The 22,410-nt window shown below is 35.9% G+C and overlaps 1 protein-coding gene and 1 pseudogene across 4 annotated transcripts in view; one reads left to right on the top strand and one right to left on the bottom strand.

Moving 5' to 3' along the window:
• HBT (CDC27 family protein) overlaps nucleotides 1-22,410 on the top strand; it is a 75,752-nt gene that overhangs the window by 16,797 nt on the left and 36,545 nt on the right. For 2 of the 4 annotated variants that reach the window (XM_089789265.1, XM_089789266.1), the window contains exons 7-10: nucleotides 14,946-15,214; nucleotides 15,514-15,666; nucleotides 16,373-16,411; nucleotides 16,731-16,959. In XM_089789265.1, coding sequence (XP_089645391.1) covers nucleotides 14,946-15,214; nucleotides 15,514-15,666; nucleotides 16,373-16,411; nucleotides 16,731-16,959 — 690 coding nt within the window. The remainder of the gene's footprint in view (nucleotides 1-14,945; nucleotides 15,215-15,513; nucleotides 15,667-16,372; nucleotides 16,412-16,730; nucleotides 16,960-22,410) is intronic. The other 2 variants (XM_089789268.1, XM_089789267.1) reach the window with 1 other exon arrangement.
• Nucleotides 9,291-9,859, bottom strand: LOC149553932 (mitochondrial phosphate carrier protein 1, mitochondrial pseudogene; annotated as a pseudogene).

Genomic DNA, 22,410 nt, shown 5'->3' with positions numbered 1-22,410 from the left:
TGCCATTGCACGTTTTTCAATGAAAAAGGCGAAAATCTGTGAAGGCACGTTCTTCGAGATAAAAACCAAAAGGCATAAATTTTTTGAAGGATGAATCGGAAGAGAGCTTGAAAAATCCAAAAAGAATATGTTGTCGGTTTTTGGATCCGTTGGCTTGAAAATTGAGGCACAAAAATTGAGGCACCCAAAAAAAATGGACAACGACCCAATTGAGCTCTCAAAAAACCCATCAAGAATATGTAATCAATTTTTTTTCTGAGGTCAAAATTAGGGTTTCGAAGAAAACCCTAGTTGGTAGACATGAAAGCTCGGTTTGCAGAAAAATGGAGTTTTGGAAACCATAAACGTTTGATTTGAGGTAGGAAGCAACAGATCTGAGGTCGTCAATGGTGTGGGAGTGCATTAAAGGCACCAGAGATTGGTGTTTAGAGGCACGATCAATGATAAAAGATAGAGAAATGACTCTGCTTGGATGCGAGCCCTGTGCTCATGCTGTGATCAAAGGTAGTTAGTCGCATGCGTGGAGCTCACTAGCAACCTATGGTATCTCTTAGCGTTTGTAGAGAGCAGAGATAGAATTGTGACCAAGCAAAAAACGTGACCTAATCTCATTCGACCAGACCACGCTCGCGATTTTCAGCACACAGATCCTCAAACCCTTGCCATGAACCAGGGGAGAATAGAAGCAAGGATCAAGGATTTTTATATGAAGAAGCAAGAATCACAAAAACTAATTTGAGAATGGGTCTGAATAATTTTGAAGAAGAAATTATGATTTTTGAAAAAAAAGAAGAAGAAGCTCTGTACTGTATTACGAAGTAATTGGTGAAATACATACTTGTTATTAATAGAGATTGAGAGGTCATTATGTACAAAAGAATGGAACGATGTTTCCTTAGGAAACGATCATAAATAAATTAAATAATACAAATGTTCTATTCTAGCTGAAAGAAAGCTAAAAAAAGCTAGAGCTAACTAAAGCTAACTAAATATTAGAAACGGTTTAATATTTACAATAGTTTACAAATAGATTACCATTAACTAATAATAGACGTTTATCTATTATTGTAATAAATCTACTAATTGCAAAAATAAGACAGTGAAAAGAGGAATTTGAGAGGACTAAAACTGAGATGTAATCAGATTGAAAATTTGATTTATATATGTACAGTTCAAAAATTGTAAGGAGTATGTAATGTACAAATAGAAATATATATGTTTGCAAGAATAGGGGCTGACTTGGGGAAGATAAGATATACAAGAGAGAAGGTGTGTGTGCGCAGTTAAAGAAGAGAAAGTTGTACAATTAAAGTATCCATCATCATTTGAAGTATAGCAACATTGTCAAGGTGGAAAACAAGTTTGTGTGTAATGGTTGGTGGTCACGAAGACAAACAATGGGGGTTGGTACTTCTAGTAGGTTGGTTTGTGTGAAGTATGAGAGCTTCTAGCGAGTCGATGCTTATAAACATATATGTTGCAGCCTCTAATAGGTTGGTGCCTACAAATCGTTGTAAAAAAAGAATTTATATAAAAACAATTATTTTTCCATGGTTTTCTCCCACATTGGGTTTCCACTTAAATATTGTGTCATTGTGTTCGTGTGCATTACTTTAGTTATTAAAGCTAATGGCTTGGATAAAAGTTTTGAATTGAAAAGTTGTGATTATACTGATTCACCCCCCTATTTTAGTATAGTTGTGTGCTCTTTAGATCCCCCTCAAAATCTGATTGTAAAGAGTTTTTGGGTCCCTTCAAAACCTTTTTTTTCCACTAATAAAGAAAATACATGATATAAATGAATACCATATAAGAAATATAAAAACTTAATAAAATAAATGATATTCACAACATATTAATAAAAAGAATACATTGGAGGCAATGAGTGACACAGGTTGGGGACACAAATTTAAAATATACCGAGGAAATTTTTATTGTTTAAGATTTGCCCCAAAAAAATGATAAACAACAATGAGAAAAGAGAATAGAATTGCACAAAAGACGCAAGAGATTATCCTAGGAAAATTCTTCCACTTGAATGGAAAAGCCCAACCATACCAGAAACATATCTCTTTTATTGATAATAAATAATGTTCAAGTACAATGCTTTTACTTGATACGTTGTTTATAACACACAAAGCAGTCACATATATATATAGAGTTGAGAGACCCTTTATATTATGCTCGAAAGTCTCTTTAATTTCCAAATACAAGCCTCTTCATGTTTCCAAACGCATGACTCTTTGCATGACACGTCTCTCCAAATAATAATATCTCAAATATTATCATAAATATATTCTCCAGTTGGTGGCGCAATATCATCCTTATTTCAACATATGTCAAAATCAGAGATAAAGATCTCTATCGCAGCTACAATCCTCAACACTCCCTCTTAGCAAGAGAGATACTTAGTATGGCAGTAGTTACACGTAATTGCAACCAAGGATGTCAATGATAGATTCTCATCACATAGATTCTCATAAAACATGTTATCTTAGTATAGCATAATTTCATGGTAGTATATAATTAATGTCATGGAGTTGCACACATGACTTCCACCGTTCCTCATCGCAGCGAGTGGACCGAGGGCTCTCACCTCAAACTTCTCCCTGAGAAGAATGCTTTTCCACCATGATTCATCATTGAGTGTGGAATGGGGGCTTCCACCTCAAACTTCTCTCTGAATTGAATGTATTTCCACCATGCCTCATCGTAGAGGGTGGATCCACCATACCTACTCGCAGGGTGGAACAAGGCATTTCAGCTCAAACTTCTCTCATAGAGAACTCATAACAAGGGATTGCACTTCGAACTTCTCTCATAGAGAACTCATTAACAAAGGATTGCATCTCGTACTTCTCTCACAGAGAAGAACTCAATAACATGTTTAGGAATGACTCAAATTCTCTCTCAGGAGAGACTCCCTCTTAGCAAGCACAACTTTGATAACCACAATATAGCTGATGTAACCTCTTCCTGTGAATATGTATCATCAAGGCAACATCCTCCTCTCATTGGTTCTTGCTGCACCTTGCAACCAAGAGAGATATAACTCATAAAATCAACTATAATAGAAATCTATTAGTGTAAATAATTAATTATTATTACACTTTACTTGAGTTTACTTAGGTTAAATGCATTATTTTATTATTTATCATATAGACACCTAGAAGTATGCATAGTTAGATGAGTTGTTTTGTTGACAACATATGAGTTTGCATATTTATTTGATTTGTCATGTAGACAACACAATTGTTTGTACTCTAATTGAGCACATGGTGTCTACAACATTTTTTTACGAATACACCTATGTTAAGCTTATCCTCTTATCATCGCACTAATTTCTGTGTTCAATGGTGGATAATCCACTCTTGGTGGACATGTGCGTAGTTGTGAGACTTATCAGTTTGCTGACTCCTAGTCATTCTAGAGGCCTTTATATACAGACACTTCTAGTGTGTATGCACACAATGATATTCTCATTATTGTTATTCTGAATATACTTTATTGGTCCATATTGTGGTAGTGCTTGAGCTTCTTGCTCTTGGTGTGATTTTTCTCAAAGGAAAATTCTTACATGGTATCAGAGCTGAGAGAGCTTCTCTTCACATAGTCATTGGAGACCATTTTTGCTTCACCTCTCAGAGGACTTCAATTCAAATCCAGAGTATTTGCAGTCATTGGGAGTGTCTAGAGCCAAAGCGGAACTCACCATTGCGTCCAAAGCGTCTATTCGGTGAAATTTGACTATAAATTTCCCTACCCTAGGCCATAGTCAAATTTGAGACAATTTTTTTGCAAACCGGAACTCGAAGGTGCAATTTGTGGAATTTGGTTCGATCTTTTAGATCTGTGAATTTAATTTTCAGATTTGCATATTTGTGTGTGCAATTGTTTTATTTTTTGGATTTGCGTTTTTTGTTTCGATTTTTTTTGGCTTGTTAGGCCTATAGAGGAGCATTTTTATTGTAGGAACTGGGTGGTCAAATCTCGACGCCCACGGAATATTCCATGGAATTTCCATCATACCGACAACACACCTCTTAATCAGCTTCCATCATAATTTGACAACCAGGATAGATGGGCATAACAAACAGGTGTACCAAATCCAACCACCGACCACATACACAACGATCCTCAAACCAATTTACTGTTTGCGGTTTCAACTTTTTATACACTCGGCAATTACATTTGTGGTGCATGTGGGATAAATCCCACACCACCATCGCTCCACCTCCGCCGACATCTGTCCCTCTGACTATTGGTGATTCAAGCTCTCGGTAGCCCCTTCTTCCGGTGCTGCCAACCAGCCTCTCGTTGACGTCCACGCGGCATCCTCTATACCTGCCATGTCCTTTGTACAGTCAACTCGTGGAGACATGTCGACAGTTGCCAGCTCCGCAGCCATACGCATAGTCAGAGACTCATCAGTGGCCACGACAGGCCCAGTCACTCGCCAACTTAGACACATACGGTTGACACGTGGTATCGCCATGTCAACACCCCTGCCTAGTTAGCTTCCGTACAATCAGTGACATCAGCATCTGACGTCATCATCCGTACTCCCACGTCACCAAGGGGCTTTTTTCGCTGACATCACCTTTTGACAGTATTAAATTTTGACAACCATATCTATATTTTAACACAGTGTTTTGTTGAGCAGGCCCTTATCCATATGCAGTTTTGATTTGACAGTCCAACTTTAGGAGACCATATCTCAGTCATCCAGACTTGGAATTAGGTGCAATTTTTTATATTTTGGCTAGAATTTCCTGAACTTTTTAGTGGTGCTATTATTTTTTGGTTTTGGTGCACGGATTTGTTAGAAATTTCAGTTTTTGGCGACTGTACCTATCTAATCCTACTTTTTGCAACTTTAAACGCTCCGTACGAGCTCATCTGGACACATTTTCAGGTTTCGTTATTTGTTTCATCTACTTTCCAGATTTGCACTCAGATTATAGGCTTGTGTGGACAGAAATACCACTTTCAGAAATAGGTCATTTTTTCCATTGTATTGCTTTGATTAAACTTCAAAATTGTTGAATATCTGAACTACATTGCTGAATATCTGAACTACATTGCTTAGTACCAGATTTGAACTCCAAAAGGAGGTTGTAAACAGCAAGAATTTAGAAGCCCACTTTTGTCCATTTTGACAAGTGGCCTATTATAAATGCACTACATAGAAAGTGCCAAAAACATCACTTTTGGGGGGGGTGTTCTTTGATTGAGTAAAAAGGGGGGGTGTGTCTTGTGTTCTTGTGTCTCTCTTTTTCTCTTGTGCTCTTTTAATTTTTTGCATCATGGGTTCACATAAAACTCCACTTTTAACCGCACACAATTACACTACATGGAAAGATATTGTATGGAGTAGACTAATGGAAAAAAGGTTTAAATCTATATGTTGATTGTACAATTGTAAAACTCACTGATGCTGATGCACAAGTTGATTGGCAAATTAAAGACAACCAGGCTTTAGGAATTTTTAGGAGTTGTGTTCATAGAGATCTCTTCTTCCACATTTCCAGTTTTAAGGATGCCAAGGGTGCTTGGGAGAAACTTGAAGGGTTGTACGGTAAGGTGGATGAGGAAAAGGGATTCCAAATTGATGATGATCTACTTCTATTGGATCCTAAGAATTTTGACACAATTCAAGACAATGTCAACAAAGCCAATGAATTGAGAGCATTACTTAAGGATTGTGGTAATCCAATGAAGGATGATAGATTGATTCATCACATCTTGAAGAGGCTATCTTCACAGTATGCATCTTTTGTTTCGAGTTACAACACTCACAGGTTGACCATGGGAAGTGCCTTCACTAAGCCTTCATTTGATGCATTTGTAGAAATGTTGATGTTGGAACAATCCAAGTTGATAGATATGGGAATTCTCAAGTCAACCAAGTCTACGACATTGGTGGCTAGTAATGAGAACCAAACAAATCAAGGTGGAAAAAGTTTTACCAACAACAAGAAAAAGCACTGGAAGCCAAAATCACAATCAGAGACAACAATCTTCCTCCTCACAACAAGGCAATTCTTTTTCCAACAAGAAGGGAAATAACAATAAGAAGGATAAACTATTTTGTGCATATTGCAAGAAACCAAATCATGATGAGCATCATTGCAAGACTAAGAGAATAGATGAGTTGAAAAATTTAATTAGGAAGAACAAAATCAATGTGCCAAATGCTTCCAAGGATTCAAATCCATCCACTTCATAGGGAAAAGGGCAAGCATTTATGGCAAGTTCAAGTTCTTTAGGGGAGTGGATTCTTGACTCAGGTACCTCACATCATATGGGTTCTTCAAAAGGACACTTTTCTTCATTGAAGCAGACTAAGGTATCTCACATCTTTGTAGGGAATAATACACAAGTGGAAGTTGAAGGGAAAAGACAAGTTGAGATGGAAAACGGAGAGTTCAAAGATGTTCTCTATGTTCGTAACCTTAGCACTAATCTCTTTTCAATTTACCAAATCACTCACTATGGAGGTGGCAATAAAGTTGAGTTCCTTTTTGATTTAGTAATGGTGCGAAATCTTAAGGATAATTCATTGGTTGCAGTGGGTAAAGTTAATCATGACACAAGGCTTTATTCTTTCTCCCAGTTTGTGCCCAAGTCTCCTTCACATGCCTTGCTGACACATTCACAATCACAAAGTAAATTATGGCATGAGCGGTATGGACATCTTGTCTTCCGCTATCTTCATCAACTTAGCTCAAAAAATATGGTCGAAGGTCTACCTACAATCAACTTTTCTAAGGGTGAATGTTCAACTTGTTCAATGGATATGCATCTAGAAGAGAAGTTTGACAAAGGGAAGTCTTGGAGAGCATCAATTGTTCTTGAGTTGGTTCACACGGTTCTAGCAGGCCATTTTTTAGTGACATCAGTTAGCAAGGGTTGCTATGTCCTCACTTTCATTGATGACTTTTCACGCTACACATTGGTCTACTTTCTTAATCACAAGAATGAAGTGTTTGATAAGTTTCTAGCCTTCAAGAGTCATGTTGAGAAGCAATCGAGTAAAGCCATCAAGGTACTTCATATGGACAATGAAAGTAGGTATGTAAACTCAAGACTTAGAGACTTTTGTGAACTTGAGGGTATTGATCTTCATAATGCTATAGCATTTAGTGCACAAAAGACAAGTGTTGCAACAATGAGGATTAGAACTCTTAAGTCAATGGCAAGTTGCATGATTCAAGCTAAGTCTCTTGATCCATCACTTGAGGTAGAAGCTATAAGTAGTCCCAATCACATCCTTAATAGGTGTCATAATGTCTTAGATGGAATGACTCCTTTTGAGGCATGGTGTGGAAGAAAACCAGTTGTGAAACACTTCAGAGTTTTTGGTTGTCCGGCATGGGCATACATATCTTCAAGGGCACCACGGCCTTATACTTTCATTGGATATGAAGAAAGTGTTAAGGCATATAGGCTTATGAATCTTGAGACTCATGATATATTCATAGAGAGGAATGTTCACTTTGAGGAAAGTTCACCTGGCTTATCCTCTAATACTCTCCGGACTTCATACATTGTGGAAACTGATAGTGACAACAGTAATAGTGATTCAACAAGTTCATTTGTTGGGAATCCTTTTCATAGACGAAGGACAAGGTCACAACATCAACAAATTCCACATGCATACATTGCTACAGTGATAGGTCCATGTAATTCAGTAGAGTTGGGTACACCTTGTCTTCCGGGTCCAAAATTAGGGGATGACTACATAACAGATATTTCATGTTTGTTTGTGAAGTCCTACATAGCAGATTTGGGAGACATTATTGATGATATACATCTTCTCTTTGATGAAGAAGATCCTTCAGTTGGTGCGAGGGAACACTCTGACTCTCTTGTCCATTCTCTGCATGAGTAGTCTTACAAGGTTGATATGATTGTGGATCCTTATGTACAGCAGTTGCAGGAGGTCTTTTTATCATTCGAGGAGACAGTTGGTTCTTTGGGATATGTTCTACATCAATCCTTGCTAGATCCGAAATTGTTCTTTTCAACAGTGTTGGAAGGGGTGGCCGTCAGTATCGACACAGGGACAGGTGAGTAGTTTTCAGAGACATCATTCATCTTCAGCATTCTTTTTACAAATTGGGGAAGCATCTCATATGTACCTATGATATTGTTTCTTCCTAAAGAGAGGAACATTACTTAGCAGTCATGGATCAACTTCTACATTCATCTTGGAGCGGCTATCATTGATCGACATTCTACATTTGGGGGGGGACTACCTTGTCTCTTTTCTTCTTCTTCTTCTTCTTCTCTCTTATGGGGGGGATCTTTTCCTCTTCTAGGGTTTTGTCCTTCTTATACTTCTCTATTGTATATACATGATGTATGTTGTAATGGGGGGGTCTTAATTACTCCATCCATCCATGCATCTTGTTTTTTCATCTCTCTTTTTGGGGGAGGGTTTTTCCCATGAGGTTTTCCATCTTTCTCCATTTTCAGAGAGATTGCATTGTTTTGCATTGCATTATATATAGAGCATTGCATTTGTACGTGGGTACCTAACATGGCCTAGTTGCCGGGACCCATCATGCATTTTCATTATAGCTTTTGTGAGGTTAAGTGCATTCCCCTAAGTTGCAGTTAAAGGTGGGTGTTAGTGTAAATAATTAATTATTATTACACTTATGTTTACTTGGGTTAAATGTATTATTTTATTATTTGTCATATAGACACCTAGAAGTATGCATAGTTAGACAAGTTGTCTTGTTGACAATATAGGAGTTTGCATATTTCTCCGAGTTGTTATGTAGACAACACAATTGTTTGTACTCTAGTTGAGCACATGGTGTCTACAACATCTCTTTACGAGATACACCTATGTTAAGCTTATCCTCTCATCATCGCATTGGCACACCTATGTTAAGCTTATTGTCTCATCATCGCACTAACTTCTGTGCTCAATGGAGGATAATTCACTCTTGGTGGACATGTGCTTAGTTGTGAGACTTATCACTTTGTTGACTCTTAGTCATTCTAGAGACCTTCATATACAGACACTTCTAGTGTGTATGTACACAATGATATTCTCATTATTGTTATTCTGATCAGACTTTATTGGTCCATATTGTGGTAGTGCTTGAGCTTCTTGATCTTGGTGTGATTTTTCCCTAAGGCAAATTCTTACAAAATCAATGTTAAAAGCACCCACTATTCGTAGTGATATAACAAGAATTCAAGACAATACTTATCTTTTTCTATATGACAACCATAAAAATGAGAACCCACAATTGAAATAGGTATCTTCCCAACTAATTAGCACTAGAATTACATGGAAGATCTTGACACCACAGAGGTACAATTCCTTTGTAAAACTCTAACAAGCCTTCAGTTGAGTAAAGCCTTGGAAATTTATCTACCAAGCCCTTAGAAAATTTGGGTTGTGTCCAAACCTTTACTTTTATAGATTTGAAAGGACAAAAGGTAAGGTCAACAAATATGTGCAAAAGCATTGCCTACTAGTTAAATACTAGTTTTGAGATGCTTCAAGTTTTACTCGTAGCAACGTGAGAGTAGAACTTTTTGAAGTACTCACACAAACCAAACCTACAACCACCTTGGATAACATAACCAAAAACTTCCCTTCCCAATCATTACGTAGGCCTGCTGGACCTTGTTCACTTACTATAACACCAAGTCCTGACCATATGTTCCTATACTTGGCAAGATTGACGATACTAACTTTGTGCATCTACAATGGCATAATGAGATGTAAAATGCCTGCACTAACCATCCCGTTGCTAGCATAGATAGCGTAATATTTTGCATTGAACAATTTGAAAATATTTGCTTCCAATACATAAATCTAGTCATAAATCATCGTTCTTAACCCCCGTTGGAAAAATGTAACAATTGTATTAGTCTTTTGTCATTTTTTGGTGACTTAGTTCTCATCTCATGCCAATAATCACATACCACTTTTGGCACAACAAAAATTAACAAAAAACTTAATACACATGATATTGATAAAAATTCAAAATAACAAAGTCTAGAATGAAAACAACGATGCCTAGTATGGACAAAGATGATGTGTCAGATGATAGTATTATTAACAACACATAAAATGAGCAATAATGTTTAAAAGGTTTTGCTGAGAGGAATTCCATGTCAAGAGAACCACAAAATAGTGATGCCAAGTTCACGATGCCTAGACAGGGGATGATAAACCTGGCCAAAAAAGACGCATTGTGGCAAATATAGATAACATTGAGTCCAGTCCAAAATATAAATATCACACATAAAGAATGAAACACGTAGCGTAACAAATAAATTCTCGATACACAGAATTCCCAAACATGTGCGGTGATGGGGCTTGATGATAATGATACACCAATATGAGAAGAAGATTAAAAAAATCGAGGATAAGAAGCTCAAAGGCAATATAACTTGCCGGAAGAAGATAACATATGCATGAGGCTTAATAGCACAAAGCTCTTCCACACGAGTGTATATGAGTAGAAAAAAAGGATTGCACAATAGTATATAAGCCACAACAAATAACATCGTTAGAATGGAATAGTTAATTACATCAAACTATTGCATAGAGAACCTACAATCATGATCATAGCTTGAATGACACATATAAGATGAGATAAACATATAAGTTTGGTCAAATTGAGAATAGAGGTCATCAAAAAGGTGAAAAAATTAATCATCGCAAGAGTGGTCAATGATGGGTTTCAAATTAAAGAGCTTGTCAAAAGCTGTCCAACGATGTTTATTTCGTTGAAAATGGAGTCCGTATGCAAAAGTTATAGTGAAATGAAATTCTCTGATGAAAAGAATGAGCAAGTGGCTACTGATGACGTTAGCTTGACATAAATGGTGATGTGGCATACATTTGGTCTAGTTAGGTGTTGACACGTGTACCCTTGTGGTCTAAAGGCTTGGTGACATGTGTCACCTTAGAAGGAAAAAGATTCATTTGTTTATTTAAAAAAAAAATCTAATTATGAGTTTTGAACTCATAACCTCTCACCTCCTAACTTTTCTCCCTACCACTAAGCCATGCGAGATCCTTGCGATTATATTTCGGCAATATTTTATTTGTTTCCGAAAATCGCATGGCAATGGCATTAAAATGGTGGTCGGGAGGTTTGATCTCACAATCACCTATATCCTAAATTCACTCTTCACCAATGCACCATTTTCTAATTTTGAAATCAGTTGGCGGTATGTTAGATTTAAACAATGTTTAGCTGCCAGTTTTATTAAAAAGAAAGGTTATGGTTAAAATTAACTCTAAATATGACACATAAAACAAGATTTACTAAACAAAATTTATTATTTGTTATGCTCGGAATTAAATAAGGGAAAAAGGGGTTATTTTGTTATGGTGAAATGGGGAAAATTGTTATTTGGTTTTAGACCAAATAAAGAAAACATTTTGTATAAAAGCGGGTGTTATTGTCTTTGGAAAAGAATTAGTCTTGGGCAAGAAATTAGACTTGGGAGAACTTCTTGTGGGAAATTAGTCCATGGGAGAGAAAATTGTTGTCAGAGATTAATAGGAGGGAATTATTGAATTCTTAGGAGAGATTTTACAAGGTGTTATTCTACACCAAAAATTGTAAAAGAAGAAAGAGATTGTGAAGGCTTGGAGCTTGGAATTTGTAAGAAAGCAATTTTCCTTGGCAGATTTAATAGAGCGGTCCCCCAATTGAGAAGCGGACCCGAAGACGTAGTCCTATCCGGAGGAACTGTTTGTGTCTCTTTATTCTCTTTCGTATTCTCTCATCCATTTAAGTTTCTTCTATTATTTTTTCTATTATGTAATTAAACACATAGTTAAATTAAGTGTTTAAGCATGATTTTTTTCTTATAATTTCAACGATTTAAAATACATACTACGCAATTACTGCCTGGATCAGGGATTAAATCTATATTTGGATTAAAGTTATAAAATTTGTAAGTCCTAGTTTACAGATTAGCAGGATATGATCACGAAACAGCAAGGCTTCTTAAAGGTAAAGAGCAAGACATTGCTGATCTGTATACCTAAAGAAGGAAGAGAGGGAAGTGTAATCTCTGAAAAAGCAGCAAAATCTCCCTTTGATCTCATAGAAATCCGGATAATGAAAAACAAATTGAGGCTCGGTTTTCATCTCCCCATGCTGGTAGAGACGATAGATCCTCTCCTCTTGGTTAATCTAATGATTGCTTTGAATATGTAAACAATCAAAGCCCACCCTGAAAGAGCACAAAGAGATGTAGAGGGCATATGTCCAGAGGCGAGTAATGTACCATGGGGGCACAATAACCCTGTCTCGAATAACCAAAATTGAAGAAAACATAACCAAAAATTCAAGAAACGAGTAGAAGATTAATCTCATAGATATAAGGACAAACTGCTACCAAACATTATATATTCTTCTTTTTTGCTATTATGATAACTTGACTCTAATACCATGTTAAATATTTGCCCAAATTAAACACCAATGAGAAAAGAGAATAAAACTGCACTTGAAGGGAAAAATCTCTTCCACTTGAAGGGAAAAATGTAGCCACACCAGAATTATATCTCTTTTATTGGTAATAAAAATATATTCAAGTACAATGCATTTACTTGATACATTGTTTATAACACACAAAGCAGCCACATATATATAGTTGAGAGACCCTTCTTTTTTTTTTTAAAGAGGGTTAAACGCTTTGATTTGGAGTTATGAACCAGTGAGGCCACAAATGGTGGACCTCATCCCCATTAGATTTGAACCTGGATGGCAAGGATAACAACTCGACAACTTAACTATCACAACATGCCACTATTGGCATAGTTGAGAGACCCGTCATATTATGCTTGAAAGTCTATTTAATTTGCAAATACAAGACTCTTCATGTTTCCAAATGCATGACTTTTTGCATGACACATCTCTCCAAATAATATTATCTCAAATATTATCATAAATATATTCTGCCATTGTTGATGCAAGATTATCTTTATTTCAACATATGGCAAAATCAGAGATAAAGATCTCTATCACAAGTATAATCTAAAACATTTTTAAGTAGAGAAGTAGGATAAATCATTGTTATTATCCCAAAATCTCTACAAAATCGTTTTATCATGAAAACAAATAACTCTATTGTATTATTTTTTAGGATGACATTGGATTGTTTTTGACCTAACTCATCGACCCATATTGGACATTTTGATAGTCGATTTAGAAGTTTTCATGCTCTTTGGATCTGATGGCGAGGTCATATTTGACCTAAAGTCATCGAAAATAACAGTTGCACAATTTGCTAAGCAAGTTACACATGGTAGTCTTCAAACTTTGCATATTATGTACTATTTGGATATAACAGAAAGCCTACTTTATTGTTTTCGAGATTTTGGAGTATGGCAAGCTTTTTTGATTTTTCAGCCCATAATTTTATGCGAGAGAATATCCCTAATCCTATATCTAGAAAGACTGGCCTTAGACACACTGTTTCCTTAATACCTAAGCAGCTGATCTTGATTCTAATTTGGGGATTCAATAAATTTTCTTTTGGGCTGGATCTTGACCCCATGGCTATATATGTAATATTTTTAGAGAAAAAAATATGTATATATATTAATGTATATTCATACATTCCTTACATGCAGCATGTCAATGCTCATTCATCATTAGTTCAAAACTTCAAAGTTCAAACATTTAATAATAATATTAAGAAGTTAGAGTTTAATTTAAAAAATATAAAAAAAGGTAAAATGAGCCCCCTTTTCCTTGTCTAGAGGTCTGGATTCTCACAGTTTCACAAATAATCTGGATTTCATTTTGGAATTCTGTGCGGATCCAAAATCCGAGAGGATCGTGGGAATCCGGGTCGCTTTGGAATCAAGATCAAACACTGTCTAGAGGCCTCTGGTACCTCAGTTTAATACCATGCAAGATAAAGGAGATGTGATCATGTGTGCATGCACAAAATCTTCAGTAGACAAGGAAAAAGCAAAACACACGATGTAAGTACAAGCTACCTAAGTAGAAGCACTCAGAAGGATTGTATTTTAGAATATCTTTATTTATCTATTTGGAATTACAAGATCACCTGTTCAAGTTGTTTGTGAGAAGCTCAAGCCAATATTATGGGGGAATGTTGGAGATTGGAATTTTGATGCGCAGCTCTTGCCTATGGGTCGCATAGAGTTACCAGCATGTGGTACATCCTTTGGCTGCTTATTGTCTTGTCTTGTTTCCTTGCATAGGGAGGTTCATGTGTTAGTAAGACAACTTTTTTTAGTAAGTGATGCAGAGACGTGTTTTGGGTTTTTACCACATTGTATTGAGACAATTGTCTTGACCAAGTGGGCTATTCTTTTTCTTTCAAGGGATGGTGTATAAATCGAGGGCATTTGCCTGTCATTTCTTACAATCCATCTTGGTGCCTAAGTGCATCACAGTTATCATTCTCCATTTTTTTGTACCAAAAAAAGACCTGGCCTAAGGGCACAGTGTATTTCATTTCTATATCTTGAATTGAGTCACATTACCTTGTTTCATTTACATATGGTTATGAGAGTCTTCATACAGAACATATTCAGAAGCTGCCAAGCATCTCTAGGACCAAAAATTGACCACCGGATAAATTTATTTGTTAAAAGGAGCCAACAAATTTAAAAACATCTCTTACAAATATAAAATATTTAATGTATATGATACCTCCATCCATCCATAGCCAGACATCTTTTAAATGAAGACTTATCTGTATCCCTTCTATGTATATTCTAGCTGCTATGCTTACCCATTATGATAAAGAAAATAGAACTTAGTTTGTTTTTGAATTTGAATTTTCAAGGACTCAAGCAAGATGTCATCAATTGCTGCTGTTCTAAAAACAATTTACATAGATAAGAATGTCAAGGCGTAGCTTTTTGTTCAATGTTTTCTATTATTTGACACACTGAATGTATGGTGATCTAGGTGCCACTGAAGAAGCAGCTGAGCTTCTAGGTGATTCAGCAGTTTTCCGACTGCAACAACAAGAGATGCAGTTAGAATACTTGGCTTCGGCAGGTGATGAGCGTGTTTTTCTATCCAATCGCTCTTCCCACTCTGAGCCAAGCCCGAGACAGGCAAAACAGTTAGCTGGTGCTAGTGTGGGAGAAATCCCAGCCGGACATGCTCTTCATAATACAACATATTCAGTGAACATGACAGCATACAGTACTCCTTCTCCGATTGCATCACAAGTAAGCACTTAAGTCCTAGCTGTTTCTGAAAAATTATGTGAATACAAATTTTGGAATCGGGCTTATAATTCCAATATTTTGTTTGGTTCTGAAGTTTTTATATTGGTAGAATGCTTCTTAAGAATATCCTGGTTTCTCTTTAGTCATTTGATCTAGTATATATCTCCTTTGTAGGCCAGTATTGTTTTGTGAATTCCAACCAATAAAATTTGCTTATTATTGGGGTTTTATTTATAGAGTTTTTTTAGAGTGCTTATTCTGCCGTCCATTGTTTTTTTAATACCCTGCAATTCAAACAGACTATTCCATCAGGTCCACCACCTCTAAATAGGAACATTCAGTACCAGCAAAATCCTAATACAACTGCTGCAGATGTATCTCCGAGGTCAGGTGCCAATTCTCCAGGTCAACCACCGAGAAGGAAATTTATGGATGAAGGCAAATTAAGAAAGGTTCTCACTAATTCTTTTCTATGCTTTGATAGTTAATTGTTTTACATATTTCTTTGTTATATCTGTATTGTTTATATCTCACAGGATATTATGCAGTATGTGGTAGCATTCTTGAAAGCTTGCATGTTCTTAATTCATAATGAGTTTTGGCTTCTACGCAGCCTATTTTTGTTTTTTAAATCTGTTCTGTTGTCTTTAGTCTACACGAGTAACTTATTCATCATTTATAGCAGTTAATGATGGTTAAATTACTTTAATATAGCCTGCATAGTTATTGCACCTTATTAAATGTTAAGATGGTAAACTGGTAGTAATGCTGTTTACTTCCTTCACTGCCTGTTCCTCAAAATGCATGGAATATTTCATCTTCTAGAGCATATGACTGGTTTAATGCTAAACTGTTTTTTCTGCATGAATCTGAATAATGCTTTTTTCAATTTTTCAAATTGTGCCAATTTTTCTTTTTCTTTTGCCAAGCCTTTGCAGTTTATTTAAGAAGCTTGAATCTGCTTCTGTTGCTCTGGAAGATGATGCATATTCATTGGACACCCCAATCCTGTTTTTCCTGTATTTTTGCAATACCAGATATTACTGTTTGAATGTGGCCTGACATCCTCGAACCATTTTCAGTTTTGTTTAGCCAAATGCATCACAGATCTTGTATTTTACCTTCTCATTCGTTCCTTTTGATTGGGTTTGAGTGCAGAGCATTCGATCATCTTCCACACGTGCTGCATACTCTCAGGTGCATGCTCATGCCTCTCTCACATTTGAGGACTTGTTCAGTCACCGTTATCACATGATGTAGATTGTGGAGCCTTTGTATGGTCATTCTGGATTTATTGTATCGCTGTTATGTGGAATTCGATCCTTTAGAATGTTTGAATTGTTGCTTGTGTGCACCTCAATGCAAAATGTTTATGAGAATTGAAATGGCGATTTTCATATTTCTTGTTCAAGCATTCTTAGGCTTATTTTGTTTTGCAACATAAAATGTCACATTTATTATTATCGTGGGTACTTTCTCTGATTTATCTCATTAGCTATATGAAATCTTATTGCAGGTATCAGGAAGATTATTTTCTGAAACAGCTCCCCGCCGCAGTACAAGGCTTTCTAGTGATGCAACGGGACAAGTTAGCTCATCTGTTTTGTCAGTAGGGGGGAATGGAACAGGGAATTCCTCTTCTAAACTTGGGGGAGGAGTTTTGCCAACAAACAAGAATAATGCACCAAGCATGCTTCGCACATCAGCTACTCGTAAAGCGACTGTAGAAAGCACTTTGGACACTGGTACACTAATACAACCTAATTTAACTTTGTGAGTTGAAAAATCAGAGATAGGTATTTTAAATTTTTAGTGTAGCTTTTCTTCTTATAATATTAATGTCAAAAGAACTGCATACCAACATATTATGCTTTGGTCTATAAGCCCACATTTTTTTGTTTGCATAATCATGAGCTTAGAAGAAATATGATGCAAAAGTCCTGATTATACTTGATTTATCTTGAATCCTAGATCCAGTCCAATTTTCTGTTGAAAATTCTGATTCATGAATAATTGTTGACCCAATTTTCAATGACACTTTTTCAAATTTAAAGTGAGTTAAAACCCCTAAAAGAGGGGAAAAATGCGTAAAACATCACTGCAAAAACCTATGAAACTCTACAAAAAACTCACAAAATTGATGAATCAGTTAGAAATAAGGTTGATTGTAGGACAGAAGTGAAGTCAATGTTGAATCAGCATGGAAACAATTTGTTATTTTGTCCTGTTGGTTTCCTTTCCGATCTCTAGAAAATCTTAAACAAAGCAGTATCAGGAGTAGTGTTAACTAAATTTGAAAGGGCCATGTTGGGTGGATATTTTGCAACCGACAATTTTGGGTAAAAATCCAGTCACAAAATAGGATGACTGGCCACAGCGTGTGAGAAATAATCCTCCTACCTTATAGGTAAGGCTCCCCCTTCTCACCATTCCTTGGATCAACTTAAGGTAAGCAAGAAGTCAAGAGATTTTGTAAAATGGGTGTTACCAATATCCTTTCTTCTGATCTTTCAAGAAAGAATCCACTTATTCATGGAGCGAGTAATGGGCAGGGTGAATCTCTAACTACACTTCTATCAAGAGTTGGAAATAGCGATACCGAAAAACTTTCACTAACTCAAAGGCTAGCTGAAAATATACTGGTTTGGCTTTAAGTCCGGTCATACTTCTATATGGAAAAGTTTTACAATTAGGGCACAAAGACTCCTAAAAGTAAAAATAACTTAACTATTATGTGAATTAAGAGAGAAGTATAAGTTACAAACAAAGCTTCTAGCTATATATTTCCACAATTGCTCCTAGTCAAAGCTTCGGCTCCAATTGCTTCTGAACTCTTTTATATTCAATTCACAAGATACAATTACCAAAAATACAAGATAGCATGAATCAAAGATATCTTAGATGAATTATAGACAAAACTTATAACTCACACAAGTAACAATCCCACTTAATCAAAATTAAGTCTCAAATGCTCTTTTGTATTCACTTTCTCTCAAAATAGTGCTACGCAAACAAAGTTCAGCTGACACAATTTCTCCAGAGCTCTCTTGCATAAAGATAAAGATGATTTTTACAATGAGGCACTCCTTTATATGGGCACTGGAGTTGAGAAAAAGGTGAAGGAAAAAGTGGGAGCAACTCAACCAACTTTGACCTAGTCTAACTAAAAGAGAAAATATAGGGTTACATACAACTGCACATGCAACTCACATTACATCTTTTCATGCACATGTAACTTGCATTACATGTAATTACATCTTTTCATGAAATGCATTCTCTTAGACATGCAAACAGAAATGAAAACAAAAACAACTATCTTAAAGATTGTTTCTCAGTGTCTTGAATTGACGATGATATCATGCACTGTGGGAAGATCAACAATTTTCATTGTTTTTGATATGGCTTTGATTCTCACTACATCTGCATACCCTAATTGTACAGCCTTGGAATTTGTTGCCAAAGAATCCAACAAGTGTTTTGTCGAGGATTTATACAAGACAAACTTGTTTATTGTGTGCGAACCCAAGTCTTTAGAATCTACATCAACATTGAACTTGATTGTATATTCCGAGCTTACCCTTTCAATTGCAATGAGATTTTCGCATGCATCAATAATCTGGCATCCCATTTGTTCCAAATCACAAGTAACACCTACTTCAACTGCTTGACAATCTCCAAGGGCTGCCTACACCTTTGGAATTAGCTTCCTCAACGTTTCCTCTTTGTAGCCAATAAGTCCTTGAAATTTGAAAAACATTTCACATGATGGAAGAATGTCACATGAGACCAAGGCATCTGGATCAAATCTTGCCATCTCATCCTAATCATTGAGGGCTTCCTTCAAATCATTTGCTTCTTGAGTCAAAGAAGAGATCAAGTTTCACTCCATTTCATTCACCTCTTTGACGTGCCTAAGAACTTCAAATGTCTTCATGATGGCTCGAACCCCTTCAGAGATGATTTCCCCTATACAAGACTTGGGAGCTTCAATTAGCTTCCTTTCCTTGGATGTCTGAGACATAACAACTGTACTCTGAGAAGATTGTTGACGAATGATTTTTCAGTTGATTTTTCAATAAACCTCCTATTTCAGTTGATTTTTCTTCTCCCATAGAACATGATTGCTTTTTAATACATTAGCCAATGTATCTTGAACATCTTGTAAACAACTCATATGTGATTGTTTCTCAATTTCAACCTTAGTGAACTTGTAATCAGAACGAGTAAGTTCTTCCATAGGTTTGTCTACCAAGAGCTCAACAACTTCAACAAATTTGGTTTTATCTGAATCAACCAAAATCCTTGAAACAATCTATCTTTCAAAGATTTGGATTTGGTCTTCTTGATAGGGAGATTATTTGGAGGTACAACCACTTTTCTTCCTTTTGTTGTTATTTTGCTCAACCATGCAGGCAAGCTGAAACTTTCATTTGCGGAAGTAGGTACAGTGGAGACCATTGGCATTGATCTAGATTGTATTTCTGTTGTGACTGAGCAAGATTTAGTCTGCACAACTGAAGGCATAGGAGTATGCTGAGAGCATGATTTGGAAGATGAACTTGTATATCCATGGCTCGAAATCAGTAGAATCTTTGAAACCACAAACTTTGTTGAGAAGGATGATGAGATCTTTGTATTCTTGTTTGAAGTTAGACTGATGAATGGTCTTTGGCCATCTTGAGAAGTTGTTCCTTTTATTGTTTAACCAATATTGGTTGACATATTTTTGATAATCGCCTTTCTTCTCATTCCAGCATGCCAAAGATGATTCCTTGGTTAGATCCACACATTTTGCTTTATGTCCTTGAAGACCTGTTTAATGACTTTTGGATCAAGGCTAACAACAACCTTGCTGTCAGTGTCCTTGATAGTTTTTGATTTTGGACTAAAGCATCTTACACACCCAAGAACGAAATCAGGTTCCATGGCAGCCATAGGAAATGTAGACATGAAGTGAATGTGACTTCTTTTAATGCGCTTCATCTCTTGGCCAACAGGAGTTTCAACTCTCCGCAAAAAATCAGCCATGTCCACATGATTGATCATTGTGTCCATCACATTATCAAGAACATATATGATTGATGATGGAGTCGCATGAGCCAACTCTTTATCATATTGATATTTCATCTTTCCTTTGGATTTTGATGATGAGGGCATCCATCCAAGTGAAGACCAGGCATGCATACTCAATGAATTTGCTAGAAGAGATGGCCCAAAGAGATGAAATCTAGTGAAGCCAAGCACAAGTACTCAAAGAATTTGACAGAAGAGATATCCCTCACTGATGTAATGGTGCCGCAGAAACATAGTAAGTCAAATTGATAGTTAAAAAATGAAATCAACTAAAATTTATGATCTTTTGTTGTAGATTGCCAACCTAATTGCCATACACAATAATAGGCTGGTCTATTATTTTCCATATAGCAATCATCGTCAAGTCCACAACTAGTTGAACTTCTTTAAACCTACTTGAACCACAATGTACCTGTCTCAACTCACTTAAACTAAATCCCTAAACTGGCAGCCACTTTTGACTACTGAATCATTAAAACTGAGCCTCTAGAATGGGTCCCACATAGTTCTGAAGTCTCTTGTGCTTTGGTTCGTAGTAGACCCACTGAACTTTTGGTACCTATTCACTTGATCCTAAACTTTGGCACATGTGTCCTTTGGTTCACTGTTATGACAATTAATCTGAACATTGCTTTCATAAAATAAGACTTCACAAAGTTCTTTTCAATATGGATTAGGGGAGAATCAAAGAAAACCAAGGAAAGGCCATTAGGAAGACTGGATTTTCAAGTTCAAAATTGTAGTCAAAACACCAACTAACATAGTCCCTACCGGAGATCCTATGTAGGTAATCCCTTTGACTGATGAACAAATCTTTGGCTCTTGATTTTGTTTCACTTCCTTGTGCGGGTACTTGGATCTCTTCCAAAGCCACTCCTTTAATCCTTCTCCAAGATTCCAAATCCACTTCCCTCCCCTCTTCTTCCCTTTGTCTTATTTTTACAACAGTCATTTCTCTTCTCGTGAAAAATATTTCCTCTGAACTATATAGAAGACTATATGGTTGGAGGAGTTGCTTTTATGGGAAGCAACTACTTCAACTTTATAGTTTGTTTACTGAAAAATTAAACCAGTCTCATTCCTCTTCTCGTAACCTCATTTGATTAAAGATTCATTTTTATTTTTATTAAATTAACTACCTTCTTTAATCTTTAAATATAATATTAGTGATTAAAACTATCAAATAGTTCTCATCTAAGTCACAAGGTTCGCCGTATTTTCGGCTTCAAGTTCGAAATTCGGCGAACCTAGAAAAAATATTAAAAATGTGTATAAATTCGGATTAAGTTTGTACAGTAGGAAAAAAAGGTTCTGGTTTTCTTAAATAATGGCCTCAGTTCACAAAGAAAAAGATTTATTTTGTTTCTCTGCCTGAGCTCCATCGCCACTGTCGTCATCTGTTCTTCGCCCGGGTTGTCGTCACCACAGTTTCCGTCTCTTCTCCTCCTGGGCTGTTTTCGTCTCTTTGCAAGCAAACCAGACTGTGCAGTGTGAAGTACGTATGCTGCTATCGATTTGGAGACGGGTAAGAAAGTCACGCATAGTGGAGGAAGAATATCTGGCCGCAAATAGATTTTTCTCGCTTGAGCTTTTCTATGGCCACGGGAAGAATAATATATTAGGTCTTCCATTTATTTTTAGATTTTTAAGATACATTTCATTTTATGTTAGTTTTATTTACTTATTAGTAGTTAAAGATTTAAGTTTATTTATTATTATAAGATTTATCTTTATTAATTTTGATTACAATATTAATATTTAGTATATAATTTATTTATTATTACATTAATGTGTCAACAAATTCAAAATTTGATTATTTTTAATAGTTTTCATTATGTTGTGTAAAGTTCAAATAAAAAACTAATGTATTTCTATTTTATGTTTTAATTAATATAATTGGTGATTTTATTTTGTTTTTAAAGTTTGATGTTTTATAAAATAAAAATTAGTATTATTTTAATTTTTAGGAGTCAAAAGAAGAAAATGGAAATAAATTATTGTATATATATATATATATATATTTATTTATTTTATGTAAGGCGAATTTTTTTCCGAATTTTTTTTCGAATTTTTATCCTTGTCGAATTTCATCCGAATTTCATCGGTGCCGAATTCGAACTTGA

The sequence above is a fragment of the Cupressus sempervirens genome, chromosome 6 (genome assembly GCF_028749045.1).
Source record: "Cupressus sempervirens isolate cs-2001-9-10 chromosome 6, ASM2874904v1, whole genome shotgun sequence".
Taxonomy (NCBI): domain Eukaryota; kingdom Viridiplantae; phylum Streptophyta; class Pinopsida; order Cupressales; family Cupressaceae; genus Cupressus; species Cupressus sempervirens.
Note: the sequence above shows the minus strand (reverse complement) of the source record. Positions and strands in the feature narration are given on the sequence as shown.